Source organism: Hypanus sabinus, chromosome 6 (assembly GCF_030144855.1).
Source record: "Hypanus sabinus isolate sHypSab1 chromosome 6, sHypSab1.hap1, whole genome shotgun sequence".
Lineage (NCBI taxonomy): Eukaryota > Metazoa > Chordata > Chondrichthyes > Myliobatiformes > Dasyatidae > Hypanus > Hypanus sabinus.
The window spans coordinates 69300391-69327367 of NC_082711.1; the positions used below are offsets into that span (position 1 = coordinate 69300391).

Genomic DNA, 26977 nt, shown 5'->3' on the forward strand with positions numbered 1-26977 from the left:
CAGGTGGGACAGGGATGACTGACTAATCCCAGTATACAGGGAGTTGGAGTAGTCCAAGCGGGAGGATATAAAGGAGTGGATGACTTTCTTGAGATCTTTGAAAGAGAGAAACGGCTTGATTTTGGCAATAGTATGAAGCTGGAAAAAAACTGGCTTTTACTACTGCATTAACTTGCTTCTCAAACTTAAAGGTGGAATCAAATATCACACCAAGAGATTTAACATGGGGTTTGACAAGGGTGGATGGGTTACCAAGACTGTTGGTAATCACTTTGATGGAGTCAGGGGGTCCAAATAGGACAACTTCAGACTTGCCTTCATTCAGCTGTAGGAAGTTTTGTGGCACCCAACACTTTATGTCCTCAAGGCAGTTCATGAGGCTGGCTAGATTTGACTGGTCGTTTGCTTTCAGGGGGAGATAAAGCTGTGTGTCATCAGCGTAACAGTGGGAAGAAATGTTGTATTTTTGAATGGTTTGGCAGAGGGGAAGCATATACATAGGGAAAAGAATGGGACCTAGGATGGAGAGACTAGCTGGGGGGAGAAGAAAATTTTCCTATGTTGACGGAGAAGCTTCTGTTTTTGAGGTAGGATAAAAACCAGTTCAAGGCAGTGCCATCAACACAAACCCTGTACTGGAGATGGTCTACTAAAATGGCGTGATCCACAGTATCGAACGCTGCGCTGAGGTCAAGAAGAGTTCGAATGGCAGAGTCACCTGAGTCGATAGAGGGGAGCAGGTCACTGTACACCTTCAGCAGGGCAGACTCTGTGCTACAAGACACTAGTCAGGCCATATTTGGAGTATTGTCAACAGTTCTGGGCCCCATATTGCAGAAGTGGTGTGTTGTCATTGGAGAGAGTCCAGAGGAGGTTCACAAGGATGATTATAGGAATGAAGGGATTAACAAATGAGGAGCATTTGGTTGCTTTGTGCCTATACCCACTGGACTTGAGAAGAATGCAGGGGGATCTTATCGAAACTTACCAAATATCGAAAGGACTAGATAGGGTGGATGGGGAGAGGATGTTTCCTATGGTGGGGGTAAACAGAACTAGATGTCACAGCCTCAAAATTGAGGGGCTGACCTTTAAGAACAGAGGTAAGGAGGAATTTTTTTAGCCAGAGAGTAGTGAATCTGTGGAATGCTCTGCCACAGGCTGTGGTGGTGGCTAAATCCTTGGGTATATTTAAGGCAGAAGTTGATAGTATCTGATTGGTCAGGGCATCGAAGGATATGGTGAGAAGGTGTATGGGGTTGAGTAGGATCTGGGATCAGCCATGATGGAATGGTGGAGCAGACTTGATTGGCTGAATTGCCCAATTCTGTTCCTATGTCTTTTGGTTTTATCCCACAGATCTTGGTGAACAAACTCCTACTCCTTGGTCTGTGCAACTGGGTGTTGGACTTTCCAACCAGAAGACCATAGATATTCCTGATGCACAAATGCTTCTCCCTCTGCATCATCCTCAACATTGGTGTCCTCCAGGGGTATGCGCAGTGCCCATTGATGTACATGCTGTTCACATGTGACTGCACAGCCAAGCACCCGTGAAACTGCACTGTTAAAATAACCAATGGCACAACAGTGATGGGGCTTGTTACCAACAGTGATGAGTTGACCTACAGAGAGGAAGTGGAAGAGCTTGAGGTCTGGTGCCAGGCAAATAACCTCTTACTCAATGTCAACAAGACAAAGAAGATGGCTATCGCTTCAGGAGAGCTTGTACCACTCCCACACTTCTGTAAAATGGTGGCACAAAAGTGGAAACTGGGAACGGTTTCAAACTTTTTGGAGTGCACACTTTGCACAACCTCTCACAGCCCCAGAACAAATCCTACTTAATCAGGAATCTACTTTCCGAGGAGGCTGAGGAGAGCTGCATTATGCACATCTGTGTCCATGTCCTTCTACAAATGTGCAATAGAGAGCATCCTAACATCCTGCATCACTGTGTGGTATAGAAACTGCACTACAGCAAACGGGAAGGGTCAACAAAGGGTAGTCTAAACTGCCCAACCCATCCCCAGCACCAGCTTACCTGCCATCAAGAACATATATACAGAAAGGTGTCAGAAAAGGGCCAAAGCATCATGAAGGACCCATCCACTCTGCTCATGGGCTGTTTGTCCCAGTCCTGTCAGGAAGGAGGCTACCTAGAATCCACACCAAGACCACCAGACTCAAAAGCAGTTAGTTTCTCTAAGCAATAAAGCTGATCAGCATCTCTGCCCACTAACCCATCCCTCCACAACCCCCACCACCACTACTTTATTGTTTCCTGTCAGAGTCACCTTAAGTACAGACATTCCTGTGCATAGGGTCTCTTTATGGACTTACAATCATTCTATGTATATACTGTAAGCTATCTTATGTATTTATATTTATTGGGGTTTCTTTTGTTATTGTTTCCTTTATCTTATTCCGTTTTTTTTGCTGTGCTGCATCAGATCTGGAGTAACAATTATTTTGTTCTCCTTTAAACTTGTGTGCAGGAAACAACATTCAACAACCTTGAATTTTATGCCATAGGTTCAACAACAGTCTCATTGAATGACAAAGCAAACTCATGCGGTCATATAGCCTGTCCCTGCTTCTTTTTCTGATCTTTTATAAGTGGGACCACAGAGATTCACTTTTACAAAGGGAATTATGAAATATCATAATCAATAGTTTCATTTTTGATTTTGGTAACAAAAATATTTGAACATTCATTTTAAGTTTTAATCATAGGCTGCTTATAATCATCGAGCTGTTTGTCAATTCTGCATTCTGTTTTGATGTCTCTACATATCCTTATAAATCCCATGTGCTGCAAAGTTTACGAACAACATATTCTGTAAGAATCTTCTTCAGGAGCGAGTGGGAGTTCCTTTGAATTTACATCCCACCCGCTTTAATCTTTTCTATTCATGCAGCGGAAATCCCATTCAGAAATCAGTTTTGAAGCATCAATTGACTTTTGTCGAATGTTCCTGTTTGATATCACTGCCAACTTATAAAGTTTAGCAGTGAGAGCATTATGCTATGCTTTTTGCCCCATTATTTAATCAAGCCATTAATTGCCTATAATGAATCTCAAACACAGTCCCTTTTCAGCTAACATTGCTTTGTGGTGGTTTATTTGGAAAGAAAATGAATTGAATAATCACTTGCGCAAGATTTTAAAATTAACATTAAGAAAGATGAAAGGCTAAAATGTATGTCAGTGGTAAAAAATGCAATAACTAAATTTCTTCTGTAGCTGCTGCATTATTTTGTGGCAAATATGTAAAAAGCTACAGGATATTGAAACAAGCCTGTGTTCTCCAAACATAAAATCAAACAAGGAAATGTGTCATTATCCACTTTGAAATAAAGAATGAAAAAGTAAAGTATGTTTGAAATGGAGCAAGGCATACAGGAGTGAGATAGATCAACTGGTTGAGTGGTGTCACAGAAACAGCCTTATACTCAATGTCAGTACAAATGTGAGAGGTATGATTACTCAATGTCATGGAATTGATTGTGGACTTCAGGAAGAGGAAGTTGAGGAAAGGCACATCAGTCCTCATTGAGTGATCAGAGGTGGAAAGGGTGAGCAGTCTCAAGTTCTTGGGCATCAACATCCCTGAGGATCTACAGTATCCTGGGTCCAACATGTAGATGCAATTAAAAAGAAGGTATGACAATGGAAATACAGGTGGCCCCCATTTTTCAAACGTTCGCTTTACGACAGTTCGCTGTTATGAAAGACCTACATTAGTACCTGTTTTTGCTAACCAAAGAGGATTTTTGCTTTTACGAAAAAAAGATGCCCGCTTTATATGTGTGTTTACCCCGAGAAAGGCTACCATGACTGTGAAGCCTTGTGCAGGCAGTTGTGTGCGCATGCGTGTAATGTGCCGTTTTTTTTTTCTCTTCAAATCGATTTTGGCTTGTTGTCTTCCTGATTTTGATAAGTGAAACTACACTGTACATATAATATTTCTACTTTATATAGGCTGTATATTTTTCATATCATTCCTGCTTTTACTGTATGTTCATATTATTTTAGGTTTTATGTGTTATTTGGTACGATTTGGTAGGTTATTTTTTTGGGTCTGGGAACGCTCAAAAATTATTCCCATATAAATTAATGGTAATTGCTTCTTTGCTTTACAATATTTCGGCTTACAAACGATTTCATAGGAATGCTGTACCTTCGGATAGCGGGGGAAACCTGTATTCCATTTTGAGTTTGAGAAGAATTGATATGTCACCAAAGAAACTCACAAATTTCTACAGATGTACTGTGGAGAGCTTCCTAACTGGTTGCATTGAGGGGCCACTGCACAGTATTGGAAAAGCTGCAGAAAGTTGTAAACTCAGTCAGCTCCATCATGGATACTAGCCCCCCACCCCATCTTCAAAAGGGGATGTCTCAGAAATGCAGCATCCATTATTAAGGACCCCCACCACTTAGGACATGGCCTCTTCTCATTGCTACCATAAAGAAGGAGGTGCAGAAATCTGAAGACACACTCAATGTTTCAGGAACAGATTCCTCCCCTCCACCCTTTGATTTCTGAATGGACAATGAACCCATAAACACATAAACCCATAAACAGTATTTTACCTGCTTATTTAATTTAATTTTTTATATATGTTTATTGCAATTTATAGATTTTATTACAATACATTGCAATGTGCTGCTGCTGCAAAACACCAAATTTCAAGATATATGTCAGTGATATTAAACCTCATTTAGACTCTGATACAAAATTTTGCAGCATAAAGCTATCAGAGCACCCTAGTCCATGAGGCTAAAAGTTAACATGTAGAGACAGGAGGCAATTTAGATGACTAATGGAATGTGGTCTTTATTGCAAGCTGTGTGGGTAAGGAATTTTAAATGCAAGTTTACAGGGTGTTGGTGAAACGGCACCTGGAATATTTATTATGTGCTATTCTAGTCACTATCGTAAAAGAAGCTTGTGTTTGCACTGAAGACAATGCAGAGAAGGTCATCTAGGTGATTCCTCTGATGAAGAGTTGACTGCGAAGAATGGCTGAATAAGATGGCCTATACACAGAAAATTAGTCTATATGTACCGGAAAATTGAAATGTACATCATCCTCCGGGATCAGATCAGCACTTGCAGAAAGAGCAACATTTAGTGTTTCAGATTCAAGGTGAAGATTATTTCTAGCTCTGTTTCTCTTTCCACAGATACCACCTGGACTACTGAGTGTTTCCAATATTTTCTGCTTTTGTTCCAGGTTGCCATCATGTAAAGTTTTTAATTTTCAAGATTCTGTGGTGGGTTGACATGGTGGATTCTAAGAGGATGTTTCCCTCGCTGGAACCTGCAGGTGTAGCTTCAGAATAAAAGGAGATCCATATTAGATGAACATGATAATGGGCTTCTTCTTTCACGGGGTTGCCAAAGGGGAGGGGGCAGGAAGGCGCTACTGAATCAAAATTATGTCAGTCGTGCGAAATTCAAAAACAGACTAAGCACCACCTAGTCCAATTCGTGCTCCTGTTTCTTACTGCTTATATTCCTTAAATTCATTATATCTAAAACACAAGAATAAAACAACTATGTTCTAGTATTGTTCGCATTCACTTTCAACCTCTTTCAATCTAAATCATCAAGTCACCTGAACTGAAGAAATCTCGGTTCATTCCTTATTTATTACCTGAAAGATGTTAGTCAACAATATCTCAATTCTGTGTTAAATTTCATTACATTCTGTTGGATCAGCTAAGTCAGATGGCTCTTCACTGTAAAGAGTTTTCATCTCTGAAAGCTTTCTCAGTTTTATAAACTGTGAACAATGCATAATGCAAGAGCAGCAGTTCAAGTGCCAACATACAGTATTTCCTTGTCAGTTCAGTACTTAGTTTGAGTCAAAGCTTCACTTTTCATAATAGTGTAGCGGTGTGCTACACGCAGCACTAAAATAACGACACGGGAGTCGGTAAACTGCAGTCAAAGGTAACTTTATTCGAACTAAACAGCCTTGCTTTAAAGCCTCCCTCAACCCACCCCCCGTGGGCGCGGATGCTCCAAAAGACACGTACTCACAAACCCCCGTAGGCTATCTCCCTTAGCCGGAACACTGGCTAATTGTGAGCCGGTTCGGGTGTGCCAGGAAATGGGTCGCCACAGTAGCATCTTAAAGAGAGGAGATGTATCATTTGTGGCATTGCTAAATTTCTTTAAAAAATTGTAGCAATTCCCCATGCAACTCACAAACTCTTTAAGAAGTTCACAATCTCATTTTACATGAATGCAAACTATTTTGCATAAATGGAAATCCCACACATTCCACATGTATTCACTGAGGGGGTGAACTTTGAGCAGAAGAGAATCTTGTTGAATTGTTTGTAAGGTATTGAGTCTAGACTGCTGGGACACAGGAACTATGATGCCTAGCTGTCCACATGTATGTGTCAAATTACCTTCCGCCACCAATAGGCTTCTGCCAAGGTGAGGGAGGCCTCAGTGGTCAGTAGGCCAAGGCAGTTCCCCCAAAATGTCTCGACAACTTGTGATAAGAGGCTAGTGTGGAACCTTGCCTTCTGTCAAATTGTATCAAAGCTTTATTATGATTTTGAATGTTTTATTGATACTTATTGTGGGAAAAATAGGAAGTAAACTAAAAAATAATTAGATCATCAAAATACAGCAAAATAAGTGAAAATATTATTTTTTCAACTTTTCTAGGGGATGTGCCCATTGCAGGCTGATCTATATTTAACTTTCCATCCCTAACTGCCCTTGATAATATGCTACTATGTTGCCTTCTTGACCCTGCAGTTATTTTGGTGTGGTTATATCCAGATTGCTGTTAGGGAGAGAGTTTCTCTATTTTGTCAGTGAAGGAATGCCAATATGTTTTCAAATGAGGGTGATGTGTGGCTTGGAGGCAATTTCCCAATGATGGTGTTCCCATGCTAATGCTGCCTCTGCCCTTCTAACTGGTTGAGATGATAGGTTTAGAAAGGGTGTTAAAGGGGTCTTGATGAGTTGCTGCAGTGCATCCTGTAAATGAAACTGTGCCTAACAGTGGAGTGAGTGAATGGGGTTCCTAATAAGCCAGCTGCTATCTCCTGTATGGTGTTGAACTTCTTGATTGTTGCTGGGGTTGCACTCATTCAGGCAAGTGAAGTGACTATGCAAATGTATTGACTCTATTTGTCTCTTCCCTCTTCATCTGCAGTGTCGAGAGCAGAGAAGGTAAAGAGTTCCTAAGACCGATTTCCTGAAATTGCATGCTTATGGTCCAGTGAGGATGGAGGCATTGCTGGATCTAGTTCTAGGGAAGAAAGGTGTCCAGTGCACCAACATAGTTGGAAAATCTTCAGGAGATAGTGATCATTACATAACAGGGTTTAGGTTAGCTTTGAAAAAGAGATGGAAAATTATTGTCAGAGTCAGGGGAGAGAAAAGTCTAATTGAGTATTTGTAGTGTGGCATTCATTAGTGAGGGGAAGAGAGAGTTGCTTCGGTAACCTAAACAAGATTCCAGAATGGTACTTTCCCTCCCTGCTAACAGAATCAGAGGTGTCTTGGATCAGCTACAGAACATTTTGAAGGGTGAGACAGAGGTTGTATTATATGTTGGTAGTAACCACAGAGGCATACGAAGGATGAGCCCCTGCCTAGTGAATTTAGAGAGTGTGACAAAGGATTTTAACTAAAAAGCCCATGGATTACTCCCTGTGCATTCTGCTAGTGAGGGTAAAAGTCAGAGGAAGGTTAGACAGGTTCCAAACCTGGAGTCCACATACCCTTCCCCTTAGTTAATGGTAGGGGTCCATGGCATAACAACAGCTGGAAAGCCCTGAGTTAGATGAATGCATGGGGTGAAGAACTGGTGAAGGTATTTGGATCATTGTCCTTGGGATAGATGGGATCTGCTCTACATGGATGGGTTGGACCTAAACTGAAAGGAAGCTATTATCCAGAGACGCTTGATGAAGCTACTTTGGAAGGTTTAACCTAATTTGTCAAGGTGAAGCATTGTAATTGTGCAGCAAATAGGGAGAAAAAGGTAAAGGAGAAATCCAGCAAGTTCCAGTGGACAAAGCAGACAGCGAGAGGTTAGGAAGCATTGAAAAATTGGCAGGCACAACTGCATTTACCTCATGCATGGTGCCTCACTTGAAAGTCAGGTGAGCTTAGTGCACAAGGAACCATGATATTAATGATATTACAAAAAATGAGTTGAGGGAAGAATGGACTGGCAGCTTAATGCCCCAGATCTAGAAGTTTCAGAAATGACAGATATGTATAACAGGAGCGGGAGTTGCACAACTCATGAGGGAGAATATCACAGCAGTACATAAAGAGGATATCCTGAGGATAGCTTTCAATGAGGTTACCCTTCATTCTTCTGAATTCTAGTGAATACCGGCCCAGAGCTATCAGGGTCATCAGAAGCTCTTCATATAACAAACCATTCAATCCTGGAATAATTTTCATGAAGCTCCTTTGAACCCTGGACAGTTTCAGCACATCCTTTCTAAGATAAGGGGCCCAAAACTGATCACAATACTCCAAGTGAGGCCTCACCAGTGCTTTATAAAGTCTTGACATTACATCCTTGCTTTTATATTCAAGTCCTTTTGAAATGAATGCTAACGTCACATTTGCTTTCCTCACCACAGACTCAACCTGAAAATTAACGTTTAGGGAATCCTGTACAAGGACTCCCAAGTCTCTTTGTGTCTCAGTTTTTTGAATTTTCTTTCCATTTAGGAAATAGTCAACCCTTTCATTTGTTCTTCCAAGGTGTATGATCATATTCTTCCCAACAGTGTATTCCATCCATCATTTCTTTGCCCATTCTCCTAATCTGTCTAAAAGCTTTGTAGCCTCTCTACTTCCTCAAAACTACCTGCACCTCCACCTATTTTCATATTGTCTGCAAACTTTGCAACAAAGCCTTCAATTCCATCATCCAAATAATTGATTTATAACGTAAAAGTACTATGTCCCAACACAGACTCCTGTGGATCACACTAGTCACCAGCAGCAAACCAGAAAATGCTCTCCCTTTATTGCCTCCTGCCAATCAGCCATTGCTTTATCCATGCTAGAATCTTTGCTGTAATACCATGGACTCTTAGCTTGTTAAGCAGCCTCATGTGTGGCACCTTGCCAAAGGCCTTCTGAAAGTCCAAGTGTGCAATATCCACTGACTTCCTTGTGTCCATCCTGCCTATTATTTCCTCAAAGAATTCCAATAGATTTGTAAGGCAAGGTTTTCTCTTCAGGAAACCATGCTGACCTCAGCCTAATTTTTCTTGTTCTTTCAAGTACTTTGAGACCTCCAACATCTTCCCAACCACTGAAGTCAGACTAACTGGCCTGTAGTTCCCTTTCTTCTGCCTCTCTCCCTTCTTGCAGAGTAGAGTAACATCTGCAATTTTCCAGTCTTCCAGACCCATACCAGAATTTAGAGATTCTTGAAAGATCATGACTAATGCCGCCACAATCTCTTCAGCCACCTCTTTCAGAACCCTGGGGTGTACACCATCTGGTCCAGGTGACTTATCTGCCTTCAGACCTTTCAGTTTCCCAAAAATCTTCTCTCTGATTTTGGTAACTTCACACGCTCCATGCCCCCGACACCTGGAAATTCCACTGTACTGCTAGAGAAGATTGATGCAAGATATTTATTCTGTTCATCCGCCATTTCCTTGGCCCCCATTATTACCTCTCCAGTATTCTTTTCCAGTGGTCTGTATCTACTTTTCTCTCTCTTTTAGACTTTATGCATCTGAAGAAACTTTTGGTATCCTCTTTAATATTACAGGCTAGCTCACTTTTGTATTCCATCTTTATTTTCTTAATGACTTTTTTAGTTGCCTTCTGTTGGTTTTTAAAAGCTTCCCAGTCCTCTACCTTCCTATGATTTTTTGCTCCATTATGCTCTCTCTTTGTCATTTATGTTGACTTTGACTTCTCTTGTTAACCACAGTTGTGTCATCTTTCCTTTAGAGTACTTCCCCTTTGGGATGTATATATCCTGTGCCTTCCAAATTGCTTCCAGAAACTCCAGCCTTTGCTGCTCTGCTGTCATCCTTGCCAGTGTTCTTTTCCAATTATTTCTGGCCAGCTCCTCTCTCATGCCTCTGTAATTCCCTTCACTCCACTGTAATACTGATACATCTGACTTCTAGCCTCAGAAATTTATGGGTGAATTTGATTATAATTTTATCTCCTTCCCCTAGGGGTTCTTTTACCTTAAGCTCTCTGGTCAATTCTAGTTTGTTGCACAACACCCAATCCAGAATAGCTGATGCCCCAGTGGGCTTAAGCATGAGCTGCTCTAAAAAGCTATCTTGTAGGCATTCTAGAGATTTCCCATCCTGGGATCCAGCACCAACCTGATTTTCCCAATCTACCTGCATATTGAAGTTCCCTGTAATTATTGTAAGATTGCTATTTTGGCATGCATTTTCTACCTCCCATTGTAATTTGTAGGCCACAATCTTACTAATGTTTTGGGGGTCTGTATACATCTCCCATCAGGGTATTTTTACCCTATTAGTTCCTTAGCTCTATCCACAATGATTCAACATCTTCTGACCCTATGTCACCTATTCCTACTGATTTGATTTCATTTTTTACCAACAGAGCGACACCACCCCCTCTGCCTTCCTGCCTGTCCTTTCAGTAGAATATGTATCCTTGGACATTAAGCTCCCAACTATAATCTTCTTTCAGCCAGGATTCAGTGATGCCCACAACATCATACCTGCCAATCTGCAACTGTGCTGCAAGTTCATCTACCTTACTCTGTATACTGCATGCATTCAAATATGTCATCTTTAGTCCTGTATTCACCCTTTTTGATTTTGTTTGCCTTTTATGTTGCAGCTCATATTGTTAACTGCAATTTTGCCCTCTCCTCACTACAAATGGCCTCTGTTTGTAAAGCAGCTACTCATCTTCAGCACTATTATCCACCTTTCCTACAATACTTGTTGCATTGAAATATACACAGCTCAGGACATTAGTCACACCATGCTCAACATTTTGATTCCTAACTTTGTCTGTTTTAACAATATCTGCCTCCACAACCTCTCCACTAACTGTTCTGGCACTCTGGTTCCCATCCCCCTGCAATTCTAGTTTAAACCTCATTCTAGTTTAAACCTTACCTCTGATATACCCACTGTATATTCCTCCAATCACCTTAAAATTATAACCCTTGTATTAGCCATTTCTGCCCTAGAAAAATGTTTCTGTATATTCACTCTGTCCATGCTTCTTATCATCATATATGCCTCTATCTTAAAGTCATGAGGCTCTCAAGTTGGCCTCATCCTCTGAAGGCTGATGTGAGAGCATCCTTCAGGAGGGTGAACCCATGGAAAGCTTCCGGACCAGATGGAATACCTGGCTGAGTACTGAAGGCCTGAGCTGATCACCAATATCTTTAACCTTTTGCTTCACCAGTCTAGGATACCCACTTGCTTCAAGCAGGCATCAATTATACTGGTGTCTAAGAAGAACCTGATAACTTGCCACAATGACTATCATCCAGTAGCATTTACATTGACTGTGATGGAGTGCTTTGAGAGGCTGTTGATGAAACGTGTCAACTCCTGCCTGAGAAGTAACTTGGATCTGCTCCAATTTGCCTACCATCACGACAGATCCACAGCAGATGCCATTTCATTGGCTCTTCACTCAGCCTTGGAATATCTGGACAGTGAGGATGCTCTTTATTGGCTACAATTTGGCATTCAATACCATCATCCCCTCAAAACTAAATACCTCAAAGCTTCAAGATCTTGGCCTCAATACCTCCTTGTGCAATTGGATTTTCAGTTTCCTCACTTACAGACCCCAGTCAGTTTGGATCAACAGCAACATCTCCTCCACAATCTCCATCAGCATAGGTACACCACAAGGCTGTGTGCTTAGCCCCTTGCTTGACTCGCTTTACACGTATGACTGTGAGGCTAAACACAACTTCAATGCCATACCTTAGTTTCCTGATAGCACCATTATTATTTGCCAAATCAAAGGTGATAACGTATCAGCATGTTGAGATTGAAAGTTTGGCTGAGCAGTGCCACAACAACCTCTTTTTCAATGTCAGCAAGACCAAGGAGCTAATTATTAACTTCAGAAGGTGGAAACTGGGGGTCCATGAGCCAGTCATCACTGGGGGAAGCAGAGGTGGAGAGAGTCACCAACTTTAAATTCCTCAGTGTTTTAATTACTTCTAGCCCCAGCATGTAAGAGCCTTTATGAAGAAAGCATGGCAGAATCTCTACTTTCTCAGAAGTTTGAAAAGATTCGGCATGACATCTAGAACTTTGACAAACTTCTGTAGATGTGTGATGGAGAGGATATTGAGCAGGTGCGTCACAGCCTGGTATGGAAATATAAATGCCCTTGAATGAAAAATTCTACAAAAAGCAGTGGATACAGCCCAGACCATCATGGGTAAAGCCTTCCCCACCAATTGAGCACATCTACATAGAGTGTTGTTGCAGGAAAGCAGCATCCATCATCAAGGACCTCACCACCAGGCCATGCTCTTGTAACCCTGAGGTTCGTCTAGGGTAAGACAGCATCTGGCCCAGCCAAACTGAGAAACCTTGCTTGTGTGGATGCTGCGTGATGTGCTGCCTGGTTACAAATCCAAACCACAAGATATCAGACAGCACACTGTATGCAATTAAACAATTGAACTTTATAAATCTTAATCTGACTATAGGGTTACTAAAGAAAATAAAAAGAAAAAGGGCCCATTTTAATGAAACAGTCTATAGTGCACATTAAAGCTCATGGAATCATACATTTGACCCCCCCCCCCCATCGACCTCCAAGCGTTGCTGACCATCGGACCCTCACTCTGAGTCCACTCCGTATGGCAGTCTGCCAACTCTTTCCATTCGCGTCTTCTCTCTTCTTCTCTCACCGAGAAAAGATCATGAAATCCCTGCTCCCAGACCCACAAGAAAGAACAACATGCCTCTCATTGGCTAGCATAGATTCCAAAGGCTTCGTTATCTCTAGCCATAACCCAAACATTGCTACTACAGAGAAACTATTACCTCAGCAGTGGATCATTAAAGAGCGGCCATTACATTAGCAGTGAAGCCTTATGGCACATTACAGTGTCTTCTCACTGCTGCCATTAGGGAGAAGGTTCAGGAGCCTCAGGACAGTTGTCACACCACAAGGTCAGGAACAGTTGTTACTGCTCAATCATTGGGCTCTTGAATCAGAGGGGATAACTTCACTCACCCCATTACTGAACTGTTCCCACAACCTATGAACTCACTTTCAAGGATACTTCACCTCATGTTCTAGACACTTAATGTTTTATTATTATCATCATCATCTTTTTAATTTTGTATTTGCACAGTTAGTTGTCTTTTGCATTTTCATTATCCATTCTGTTGGGTGAGGTTTTCCATTGATTCTGTTGTGTTTCTTGGAATTACTGTGTATGTCCACAAGGAAAAAAATCTCAGGTTTGCATGTGATGACATATATATACTTTGATAATATATTTACTTTGAACCTCTCATCCTCCTTTGCCCCAAAGAGAAAAGCCCTAGATCACTCAACCTATCTTCATAAGACAGCCCTCTTTTCCAGGTAGTATTCTGGTAAATTTCTACTCCACCCTCTCTAAAGCTTCCTCATCCTTCCCATAATGAGGTGACCAGAACTGAACACAGTAGTCCAGGTGTGGTCTAACCAAGGCTTTATAGAGCTGTAATTTAACATCCTCTCATTTTTTTCTGGCAAAATGGAATCTTTCATATTTGTACCCAAAACTGTAATCGACAGCCCATTTGTCCAGCTCTCTGTAACTCTTTGAATGAAATGGAAAAAATGCTGGAAATTATGAACAGGACTGTCAGCACCTGTGGAGAAATAAACAGAGTTTTGGTGTGAATAACTAGAAAAAAATAATACTTTTAGTGCAGAGGAAGGTGGAGGAAGCTAAGGCAATATTTGTGATAGTGTGGTCAACAAGTAAATCTGTAGACTGTGAAAGCATGGTGAAAATTTGTTGATTTCAATTGACATGCTTTCAAGAAGTCAAACTAAAGAGAAATAAATGATAATAGAGGAGAGAGAAAAATGAATACTGCTGGAACTAAAATTTAAGGCAATGCTGGAAAAGCCCAATAAAAGTCTCTAAGGGGAGAGAGAGAATAAAACATGTTTAATTGTTTATCTTGCATCTAAACTAGCTGGTCCTGAAACCCCTATAGGCTGGTTATCTGAAATTATTGAGAAATGCAAATGCCATTCCTCAGGCTTATAGAAACATGGAAAACCTACAGCACAATACAGGCTCTTCAGCTCACAATGCTGTGCCAAACATGTACTTACTTTAGAAATTACCTCGTGTTACCCATGGCCCTCCGTTTTATGTTAGCCTTTGTTGAAGCCGCTTAAGAAACCACGAACAGAAACATCAGGATGGGAAGAGGATGAAGAATTAAAGTGACAGGCAATTAGAAGCTGAGAGCCACCCATGCTGACTGAACAAAGTTGATTTGCAGAGAGGTCACACAATTTGCCTTTAGTTTCTCCAGTGTGGAATACATCGCCTGCACTGAATGCAGTGAAGTGGAAGGGCAAACTAATATTTCAAGTCTGCTGTTATCCTCTCATTTTACTGTTCCTTCACATTTTGGGTCACCTGTAGAGATAGAATTCATGCCCTTTACACCCACATTCAAGAATGAATATATGCTTTGCATGATAGGCTGAGGTGACAACACACAACACAAAATGCTGATTGTTCACTGTTACACAATATACTGAGGATCAGTTTTCCTTTGTGGAAAAACTTGTTATTAATTCTAATTGTATATAATTTAAAATCTGACTGTAGATATTTAAACCTTTCAATTCAATTGGAAATGAAACTAATAAAATCATGCCCACCTGCAAAGTTAACGGATAAAAGAATACAAACTTAGAGGTGTTTGTGTAACCTAATGGTGCATTGGGTTCAATTTAATCTAATCCTCATCTGGTTGATCTTCCTGTTCGATCCGGTGTATAAGTGGCTAATCGAAAAACTCATGCTGCCCATCTTCCAACACAGCAAGTTCCATTTCTCATGTCACTGCATTTGCTGACACAGAAGAGTTCCCAGTTAACGTGATGTCTTAATTTTAAAAACCACGCGTTGGTTTGCAAATCAGTTGATGATCCCATGACTCCTTAGTTCTATAACTGACTTCTTGGCTGTCCCTGAATTTAATTGTTCTCCTTTGATCATACCCTTAGGTGCAAAGGCCCTAAATTTGGTAGGGATGCCAGCAGAGCAGCAATGGTGTGCATTTCTGGGAAAAATGAGCAAGGTGCAGAACTTATGTATTCCAAAAATGAAGAAATACCCAAATGGTAAAATAATACAACCGTGTCTGACAAGGGAAGTCAAAGCTATTGTAAAAGCAAAATAAAGGGCATACAAGAAAGTAAAAATTAGTGGGAAGATAGAGGATTGGGAAGTTTTTAAAAACCTACAGAGAGCAACTAAAAAATCATTAGAAATGAAAAGATGAAATATGAAAGCAAGCCAGCAAATAATATTAAAGTGGATAGTAAGAGTTTTTTCAAATATGTTAAAAATAAAAGAGAAATGAGAGTGGACATACGATCACTAGAAAATGAGGCAAGAGAAATAATAATGGGGAACGAGGAGATGGCTGATTAAATAAATGAATATTTTGCCTCAGTCTTCACTGTGGAAGACTGTAGTATGCCTAATGTTGTAGTGTGTGAAAGAAGGGAAGTGGGTGCAGTTACTATTACAAGAGAGACGGTACACAAAATGCTAAAAAACATCCTAAAGGTACGCAAGTCACCCGGACCAGATGAACTACACCCTAGGATTCTGAAAGGGGTAGCATTAGAGATTGTGGTGGCATTAGAAATGATCTTCCAAAAATTATTAGACTCAGGCATGGTGCCAGAGGACATGAAAATTGCAAATGTCACTCCATTCTTTATGAAAGGAGGAAGGTAGAAGAAAGGAAATTATAGACCAGTTAGGCTGACCTCAGTGGTTGGGAAGTTGTTAGAGTCAATTGTTAAGGATGAGGTGATGGAGTACTTGGTAACACAGGACAAGATAGTACAAAGTCAGCATGGTTTCCTTCAGGGAAAATCCTGCCTGATGGCACATGTTGAAATTCTTTGAGGAGATTGTAAGTAGGATAGATAGAGGGGATGCAGTGGGTGTAGTATATTTTGAGCTTCTGAAGGCCCTTGACAAGATGCCACACATGAGGCTGCTTACCAAGTTAAGGGCCCTTGGTATTACTGGAAAGTTACTAACATGGTTGGAGCATTGGCTGATTGGTAGGAGGCAGCGAGTGGGAATAAAAGGATCCTTTTTTGGTTGGCTGCCAGTGACTAGTTATGTTCTGCAGGGGTTGGTGTTGGGACCACTTTTTTTATGCTGTATATAAATGATTTAGATGATGGAATAGATGGCTTTGTTGCTAAGTTTGTAGATGATCTGAAGATTGGTGGAGGGGCAGGTAGTGTTGAGGAAACTGGTAGAATGCAAAAGGACTTAAGATTAGGAGAATGGGCAAGAAGGTGGCAAGTGAAATACAATGTTGGAAAATGCATGATCATGAACTTTGGTAGTAGAAATAAATGTGCGGACTATTTTATAAACGGAGAAAATCCAACAATCTGAGATGCAAAGTCCTTGTGCAGAACACCCTGAAGGTTAACTTGCAGGTTGAGTATATGGTGAGGAAGGAAAATGTCATGTTAGTATTCATTTCAAGAGGTCTAGAATACAAGAGCAGGGATGTGATGCTGAGGCTTTATAATGAGGCACTGGTGAGGCCTCACCTTGAATATTGTGAACCATTTTGAGCCCCTCATCTTAGAAAAGATGTGCTAGCATTGGAGAGGGTCCAGAGGAGGTTCACAAGGATGATTCCAGGAATGAAAGGGTATCATATGAGGAACGTTTGATGGCTCTAGGTCTGTACTTGATGAAATTCAGAAGGATGAGGGGGTATCTGATTGAAAGCTTTCAAGTGTTGAAAGGACTGGACAGAGTAGATGTGGATAAGATATTTTGCATGATGGGAGAGTCTTGGTCAAGAGGGCACACCTCAGGATAGAGGGGCCTCTATCCTGGAATTCTGGAATTTGTTGCCACATGCAGCTGTGAAGGCCAGGTTGTTGGATGTATTTAGAGCAGAGATGATAGATTATTGATTGGACGTGGCATCAAAGGTTATGAGGAGAAGACCGGGAACTGGGGTTGAGGAGGAGAAGAAAAAAGGATCAGCCATGATTAAATGGCAAAGCTGACTCGATGGGCCAGATGGCCTGATTCTGCTCCTATGTCTTACGGTCTTATCATGTATCAGAGTGATGTGAGGAATTAATCTCGAATGGAGCCACTGAGTAAAGGGACTTTTGACTGTATTCTAATAATGCTCATATGTTTGGAGTCACATTTCTTGTGTATTTTAATTGCAGTTAATTTTCTTTGTTTTAAGACTCTTTCATTTTGTGCTAACCTCTGTGGGATTAGCTCTCAGCAAGCAACACTGAATTAAAATGGTGATCAGTTTATTCATCAAACCTTTCAAATTTGGCTTGTAATTCTCACTTCTCACTCTTGAACCAAGTATTAAATTTAACCACAACAAATTACTTTGCCTTGTTGCTTTTACTGCCTTGTTTTCAAAATTGGTACTAAATCCATTCTATAACTTAATTGTCTTCATTATTGGGGATGTTCTGCTATTCTATCCTTTGTGAAAATTTAAACTTCTCTTATCTTCTAGTTGTCTTTACTGCATGCATGTCTAGATGTATGTGCAAATATGTAATAGAATACAATAAAAATCAAAACACTCTCCACATTTGCATTCCATATCTACATTTATTGATCCTTTCTACCCCGGTTCTAAAAACATTGCTAAATGAATATTCTTGCCTTCTGTCACGAACACTTGTATAATTCATGAACCTGCAGGTAGAATTATCATGGGTGTGTTTGCCATAAGGAACTAGTTACACTTCTGTTAATGGCTTAGGTATGTGGAAGGAATCTGCAAATCTTTAACACAACATACCATTGAGCCCAGATGAGATCATCACCATAAACCTTACTCACTAAATACTTCCATGGAATTTTTTTAGAAACTAATAAATGTAGAAGAAGCTAGAGTTATAAAATAAAACTTTAAGAAATTGCCAAAGGAAATATATAAAAGGCCAGATCTGTAAGATTCCTGTGGAAGATATCCTTAAACTCATGTGTTCTGTTATTACTCCATTTACAAAATTACTGGTCAACTTCATCTCAAATATAGATTCAGAGCTCTATAATGTTGCTGCAAACACAACAGTTGGAAGTTAGAAGTCTATGTGATTAATCAATAGCTGCTGCCTGTTTCATTCTTTAATAAACATGAGATAAACAGCAAGAAAAATCAGGCAAACAATGTTAGAAAACTTCAATCCTGTCCAATAATTTTCCATCCCTGGAATTCCTTTCTTTACTCACCAGCTTTTATGATTTTTCTGTGATTGACTCATGCTAGGAAGATCATGTTTATAAATGCACAGTGAGCATTTCCTCCTAATTTTTGATGCAACACAAAACAACAAGGCATTTTTGTAATAAAATACTTTTTAAATATAACCCTCCCTCATCGGGGCTCCTATACAAATGTGGCTTGTTAGCTAACTATGTTAACAGTCATGTGACTCAGCAGTGAGTAGGCCACCTTTCAAAAGCATTGGTGTGAAAGGTGTGATTGGTGTGATTTGGCTTCCACCAAACACGGAAGCTGGGATGTTCCTATTAAGGAACATTGATCGTACTGAATACTGTGTAAATACTGCCCCATACACAATTATCGGTCACCAAGAATTATCGGACAGACCGTACACCATAGTTGAGAGTATCATTGTTGTCATGCATTGAACCCACATTCTGCGTGAAGGACTCCAGCCACAGTTCGAACTTTCCTTGAAGACCATCTCAAACGAACAGGATAACTCAGGAGTATTGGCACTTACTCCTTTTGAGCCATTCATCTGCACAAAGCAATTCTTTCAACGGGAACTCTCCTTCCAATGACATTCAACGAGCATCTTCTCTTATGTCCCACTCGGCAGATCCCGCCAAAAGACCCCAAACCAGACCACAGTCCATCAGACTCATCCCACCCTGCCCCCTTGAATGTTGCTTTCACTGGGCAAAAAGTTACAACACATACCAAGACAGCCCCATTTGGCTGACACGATATTCCTAAGTTGGACAAGATGGCTCCTTATCTTTAGCCAAATACAAAATGCTATTGATACCAGGACACACTGCTTTTGTAGAAAAATGCTAAAATAAAAATACCTCACAGAATAACAGTAGAAATCTTTACCAGGGCATTGCAAAACTATTTGCTTTATTTGTCACATGTGCGTCGAAACATACAGTGAAACATGCTGCTTTGTGTCAACAACCAGTGGAGTTTGGGATGTGCACGTAATTTCTTTCCTATCATTTGAATCCAGTGATAACACTGAGCACTTTGGTATTTTTGTGGGACAGCCTATTTGTTTTCATAAATGCAATTGAGGCTAAAAATGACATCCATAAGGATTTCATCAACATACTGTATATTTATTACTTCATTAATAGGTAATATTTAATGTAACAGTGTTCATAATCATCTCCTTACTGTCCATGTACTCAACCAGACGTTATGGCATGTGATAAGGTAAAATATTTTTGCACAAGAAGCTTAATGAGGTCCACCCAGAGTGACTGCTTGCCAAACCAGACTCTCCTGCCCTGAATCATCCCTATTTGTTCTGCTACTTATTACTCACTTTGATTTCAAGTTCTTCTCGGGGTGAATTCCTCTTCATTTGTTCCAAGTTGCTAGCTTCTGGTCGAAAGTTCGGTGTGAGTAATGCTTTCATTGCTTCAGTCTGCCACTTGCCTTTGAAATTAATTATGAACTCCTGGTTCTTACATTAGCACCTGAAAAGGGAAGCAGAAGGTACATTTATAATCCATTATGGCATGTAACATTTTTTAGTGCAATAGACTGCAAAACTTTAGTGTTTGAAATGAGAGCACAAGTCCATTTATTCTTCCCGGTTCTGCCTATATGGAGAATGTGGCATAATTTTTTTATGTAATATTATCTGGCATATGCCTGTCTTCTACCTCTGTTGAAGAGATTTGATCATTGGTGAAATTCCACATAATGTATTCAAAATTGTCAGGTCTTCAAAGCATTTCTTCTCCAATTCTGTTATTATGGACACTGTCTAAGTGCATCTGCTTCCATTATCTTTTCTGTATAACCAGAGCATTTACAGTATAAATCTGCAAGACACTTCCAAGACAGCATCTTTATTAGGACATCATTGTTCAATTATGTGTGTGTTAGCAAAAAACTAAACATGATTTCCAGGATTAAAATCTTAAATATCTTGAACAGCTGCAATCAATCCTTTATATAAATATTGCCAAATTTTACCTCCATTTCCTAACGTTACTTTGGATGCAATCCTTAAATCATGATTTTTTTTCACAATAGGACTGCAGAGACAAGCTCTGCCAGTAGTGTAGGTATCTTTCTTTTTCTCCATGTGGTCTGTTTACATCACATATTCCTTTTTGAAGTTAATGACAATTTAGTACTACGTTTATATTTGATTTCAAAATATCAGTATGAACCTCAAACTGGTAAGCTTATTTTTCAAATGTATGAAATTACAGAGAATCTCTGAAGAATCAGACTGCTGGTTAAGAGGGCAGATGATACTTACAAATTGAAATAGGTGAACTTTATTTTTTAAATTGGAAAATATCTCGGAACTATTTTGATGCCTTAATGACAACTTAAAGTTTAATTTCACTCCCACCCTTTTATTACTGATTGTTTTCACTCTCTTAATCAGTCTAGGATATTGGTTTGACAATCAAAAGGTAGGTCTGCAGATGGCAGAATTTTAACATTAGAATAATAGGCGTTGTAACCTCTCAGTAGTTTAGGTAGCACCTCTTCAAAGAGAAGCAGAATTTGGGATGAAGAGTTATCAACTTGAAACCCTGTCCCTTTCAACAATTGCTGCTGTAAGTGTTGATTTTTTTCCCCAGCATGATGTTACTCAGGACACTTTGATGCAGAATAATTGAGATTCACGCTCTTAAATGTATTATTTGTTATCCGTTTATGAGGATTTGAGCTTTGTTGGTAAGATTACCATTTGATGTCCATACTGAATTTCTTAAGAAAGTGTTGAAGTTATCGTCTAGATCTGCTGTACAGTGTTCTTGTTGTATCAATCATGTAAGCCTCAGAGCGATAATCAATACTGCTACGTTACACCTGCTAAAGGCCATCAGTATAGTAGCAAAAAATGAGAGCAAGAGACTAAATCAGCCAAAAGTACTCACAAGGACTGCTGGAAATAATTTTCCAATGAGTTGTTTTTTTTGGCCGCATTTGTAGAACATGGGACTTGATATTTCCCCATTTACAATGTAGCATTTATTCCAGAGTCCAAGCTAGATATCTTTTGATTGGCCATATTGTAATACTGTCAGAAAGCTTTTTTATTGATACATTCATCAATTGTACAAAAATAACAAAAAATAGAAAATTATTGACATATGAATTATATAAATGATTTAGATGATCGAATAGATGGCTTTGTTGCCCAGTATGCAGATGATACGAAGATTGGTGGAGGGGCAGGTGGTGTTGAGGAAACAGGTAGGATGTAGAAAGGCTTATACAGATTAAGAGAATGGGCAAAAAAGTGGCAAATGAAATACAATGTTGGAAAATACATGGTCATGCACTTTGGTAAATACATGTGCAGACTATTTTCTAAACGGGGGGGGGGGGGGGGGTCCAAAAATCTGAGATGAAGAGGGACTTGGGAGTCCTTGTGCAGAACACCCTGAAGGTAAACTTGCAGATAAGTCGGGGTGAGGAACACAAATGCAATGTTGGTATTCATTTCAAGAGATGTAGAATACAAGAGCAGCAATGTGATATTGAGGCTTTATAAGGTACTGCTGAGGCCTCACCTTGAGTATTGTGAACAGTTTTGGGCTCCTCATCTAAGTAAAGATGTGCTGACATTGGAGAGGATTCAGAGGAGGTTCACACAGATGATCAGGAATGAAAGGGTTATCATACAAGGAACGTTGGATGGCTTTGGGTCTGTACTCACTGGAATTTAGAAAGATGAGGTTGGATCTCATTGAAGCCTTTTGAATGTTGAAAAGGCTAGACCAGGGGTGGGCAAACTTTTTGACTTGTGGGCCACAAAGGGTTCTAAAATTTGACAGGGGAGCCAGACCAGGAGCAGATGGATGGAGTGTTTTGGTAATACACCTCATAAGAGAAAATAAAATATCATGGGATATGTAGAAAACATGTGCTTTAATTTCAATTGAAAATGAACAAATGCATTACAACAAAATATCTGTCTTTGAAGTCCCATGGTATTTAGCTATTTATTGAAATGACTTTTAAAACACTGAAAATTAAATGAATAAAATACAGCTTTTTTAATAGTAACAGTTATTATTTTAAAGCACTGAAAATTCTGTTATCCTTCAAGATATTATCATCATCACTCTCCTCCTGACTGTCTTTATTTCAAAAATAAAGGAAATGCTGGTCTACTTGTCCTGCTCCTTCTTATTCAATTGTCCCCTGTGCCAAAACTCAACAACGACCAGCACAAAGACAGAACACTGACAGCGCGCCAGCATGCGGAGCGCGTTATTTGATCTGGAGCGCATTTTTTTTATTTTGAGAACGTACGTGCACCTAAGCACTACTCGTGTCCATCACTTAACAGAAATGACATGTAACATGTAAGGCTTATTGAAAAAAATATTTTCAAATGCATTTTTTACATAACACAATGAAGAAACTTATTTTTAATTTCAGTGGGAACAGTGTTTTTGGTCTCCCTTTTTAGCCAGCGCATCAAAGTCTGGATTTAGTTTTGTTGTGGCGATTCTCAGGATGGATCTGAGGTGTTGGTCAGTTAACTTGGATCTGTGGCTGGCTTTGTTGATGTTCATGACGCTGAACACCTGTTCACACAAATCGGTCGAGCCGAACAAAGAGTAAAGTGCAAATGTGGAGTAATACGCTGCACCTCAACAAAGGTCAATGTATATAGAGTGCGTCATCTATAGGGAAAACGCCAGAATTGCGGGGAAAAAACGTTAACAAGGTTTATTAATATAATTTCATCAAGTTCTGCGGGCCGGATTAAAAAGTTTAACGGGCCGCATATGGCCCGCGGGCCGTAGTTTGCCCATGCCTGGGCTAGACAAAGTGGATGTGGAAAGGATTTTCTAGGACAAGAGGGCACAGCCTCAGGATAGGGCGGTGTCCATTTAAAACAGAATTTTTTCTTTAGCCAGTGGGTGGTGAATTTGTGGAACTTGTTACCACAGGCAGCTGTGGAGGCTGGATCATTAGGTATATTTAAGAGAGAGCTTGATATATTCTTGATTGGACATGGCATCAAAGATTACAGGGAGTAGACCAGGGAGTGGGGCTGAGCAGGAGAAAAAAGGATCAGCCATGATTGAATGGCAAAGCAGACTCGATTGGCCAAATGGCCTAATTCTGTTCCAGTGTCTTCTGATTTTATCTGAATTGTTGAATTTCCCATTAGAAACTCTCCTTCACTTTCAACAGAAATTGGCAAACTGGCATATTATTGTCATGCCTCGAAGTACAGAGAAGAAGTTGACTCAGAATCCATTCATGCAGATCAATCCAGTACAACAGTACATTGAAGTAGTACAACATAAGACAGTAACAGAATGCAGAATAGTTATGGTACAGAGTAGATGCAATCCTGATAGGTGCAAGGTCACAAGGTAGATCATGAGCTCAAGTCCAGTTTATCAAACTGGGGAAACATTCAGTAGTGGATCAAAGCTGTCCTTGAGCCTGGAGATACATGCCTTCAGATTTTGTACATTCTGGCTGATAGGAGGCGGGGAAAGAGTGAGTATTTGGGGTGGATGAGATCTTTGATTATGATAGCATCTTTACTGAGGCTGTGTGAAGTATAGGCAGAGTTACTAGGGGATATGCTGCCCTGTGTCCATAATTCTCTGCAGATAAAATTACAGATTTTTGTGATGTTTAGTTGTATTACAGCATGAAATTAAAATTCTTTGATTTTCAACCGTAGAAGCTAAAAATAAGTCTTGTTAAATTCCAGATTGGGAAGCACGAATTGATAGCCACGGGAGGGTGTTTTATGTGGATCATGTAAACCGGACGACAACATGGCAACGGCCTACAACAGCTGCTACGCTCGATGGTTTGCGCAGGTCGAACTCCATCCAACAAATGGAACAGCTTAACCGGCGGTAGGTGGTGCATTCACCACTCATCACAGTGTTAAGAGAGAATGTGACTGGAAAGTTCTCCATTCGTTTGACTATTCTGTTAGTGTGTGTGCACACTTATGTATCGATGGTTATGGCAGTCAATTCTCTCACAGAACAGAGAGAGTTACAGTGTAGGCAATGAATGAAAACTAATATGTCCATTGTGGTCTTCTAGAATGAATCACATAAATATACGGTGAAGGAAAATTTGCAAGGCTACGGAGAAAGTACTCATGAGCTGGTAAAGAGTTGGCATGGACTTGATAGATTCCTGGGCAATAACCATTCTGTTATTCAATGGTACTGATTTTTTTGGTGAGGGATTCAATATCAAGTTGCATGGTATTCAAAGATCACCAAGAATGTGAACAATGTATTCTGTACCTACTTTAGTTTGTTGCTTAATGTATTTCAAAATGATCCAAGAATGTGAAAAGATGCAAAATGATAGATTCTACAATTTCTATAGAGCAAAATAACACTGTCCAGACACCGTATCCAAATACCTGAATAGTAGAGCGTGAGAAGGAAAGAGAACAGTGTTAGATTACAAATGAGTTGCTATCTGAGACTAAGTAAGATGTTGATGCTTGAAGACAAGACATATGAACTGGATTGTAACTGAATCTGTCTGAGGTTCATCGATGCATGTAGACAGGAGACATAAATGAGAAGTAATTCTCTCCATGATTAGCATATTCAACATCTCAGCTGAAAATATTGTCACGAGAAGCTATTGATGCTGAGCAATGTGACATAAACTCGTTTGAGGGAAAACCTCCACTGGAGTTTTCCTGATACCCTGCCATGGTTCAGCCCATCCTTCTGTAGCTTCAAGTGAAGTCACAATACTTGGCAGAATTACTTTGTAAATTTTAATAGCTATTTCAAACAAGTAAATACATTGAAAATCTGGATCATCCTAAACTTTGTCATGTTAACAAAATTATGTAGTTAAAGAAATTTACACATATATAGTATTTATTAAAGAGGGATGCAGCAGTATGGCACTACATTCACCAAGCCTACTTGCTTCCCAATTTCTTCATGGCACTATTCAAAATGGCTGCAAGAGATCACTGCTGTATACTTGGTCCCTTATAGCTCTGAGTCTCCCTTGGAATTGTAGCAGACATTGGGGAGATAGTAATTGATTAGAAAAGGACGTGAAAAAGCTAGTTGATTAGAGGAGACAGGTGCTACAGGAAATTCAGTTCTGGAGAGTGTGATGATACATGTTGTATGGAGAACTGGAATTGGTTTATTATTGTCACATGTACTGAAGTACAGTGAAAAACCTGCCTTGCAGACTCATCATACAGATCAATTTATCACAATATATTGAGGTGCAACAAGGTAAAACACCAACAGAATGCAGAATAAAGTGTAAGCACTACAGAGTGCAGGTAGACTATAAAGTGTAAGATTTTAACAAGGTAGATTGTGAGGTCGGGAGTGAATCTTACCGTACCAGGGAGCCATTCACTTGTCTTACAACAGCAGAGTACAAGCTGTCTTTGGGCCCGGTGGTGCATGCTATCAGGCTTTTCTCTCTTACACCTGATGGGAAAGGGGAGAAGAGTGAACGTCTGTGATCTTTGGTTATGCCGAAGCAGTGAGAGATAGAGAAGAATCAGGTATGATTAAAATGTACAGACTCACTAAATCTGGAGAGGATGGAAGAACTGAAATGCCAGATGGTATTTGTGCACAAATCCTTGTACAAACGTTTGTAGATACCGAGGTAGATAACGTGACAATTAATAAGGTTTGTAAGATTTATAAATGCAGGTGTACACTCCAGAAGGTTCCAAAGTGAGGATGTAACAGCTCAGCTTGAGTACTGTATCCACTTCTGGGCAAGGTACTTAAACAAAGCCATAATTTTAAAAAATGGTTGCAGGAATGGGCTGTAATTCTCTGGATAAGTGCAGAAACTGGGACTATTTTCCATAAGATCAGGGAAGTCTGAGAAGAGTTGATGGGAGGGTTTAGACAAAATAAATAAAATGAAACTCTTTCCAAGGGCTAAAGGATCAATACCCAAAGAAAAGGGATTTAAGATAATGGTCAAAGTTCCCAGAAGCAGTTTGAAGGGAAATATTTTATGTAGCAAGCAATTAGGATTTGGAATGCTCTGCCTGAAAGGGTGAGAATATTTAACACTGGTATACAGAGATCTATGACTGAGTCTCCACACAACCCTGCGGGGGAAGAATTCCACATAGTCCATAACCTCTTGAGTATCAAAATTTCTTCTCATCTCAATCTTCCAAGGCTTACACCTTACTCTGAGAAGCTACCATTCTGCAACTGAAGACGATTCTGAGGAATAAGTTATGCAATTATTTGGAAAGATATGGGTTGATTCGAGATTGTCAGCATGGCTTTATGCATGGGAGATTACGTCTTACAGATTTGATTGAGTTCTTTGCCAAGAAGATTGATGAAGGCAAGGCCATAGACACCTTCTGTATGGTTTTCAGCAAGGCCTTTGATAAGGTCCCGCACAGTAGCCGCTATGAAAAGTTAGATCACATGGAATCGAGGAAGAGCT

At 40.0% G+C, this 26977-nt stretch overlaps 1 protein-coding gene across 2 annotated transcripts in view; it reads left to right on the forward strand.

Annotated features, from left to right (window-relative positions):
* The window catches only part of LOC132395570 (E3 ubiquitin-protein ligase HECW1-like), a 437822-nt gene that overhangs the window by 281772 nt on the left and 129073 nt on the right, over positions 1-26977 (forward strand). For both annotated transcript variants that reach the window (XM_059972368.1, XM_059972369.1), the window contains exon 11: positions 24249-24399. In XM_059972368.1, coding sequence (XP_059828351.1) covers positions 24249-24399 — 151 coding nt within the window. The remainder of the gene's footprint in view (positions 1-24248; positions 24400-26977) is intronic.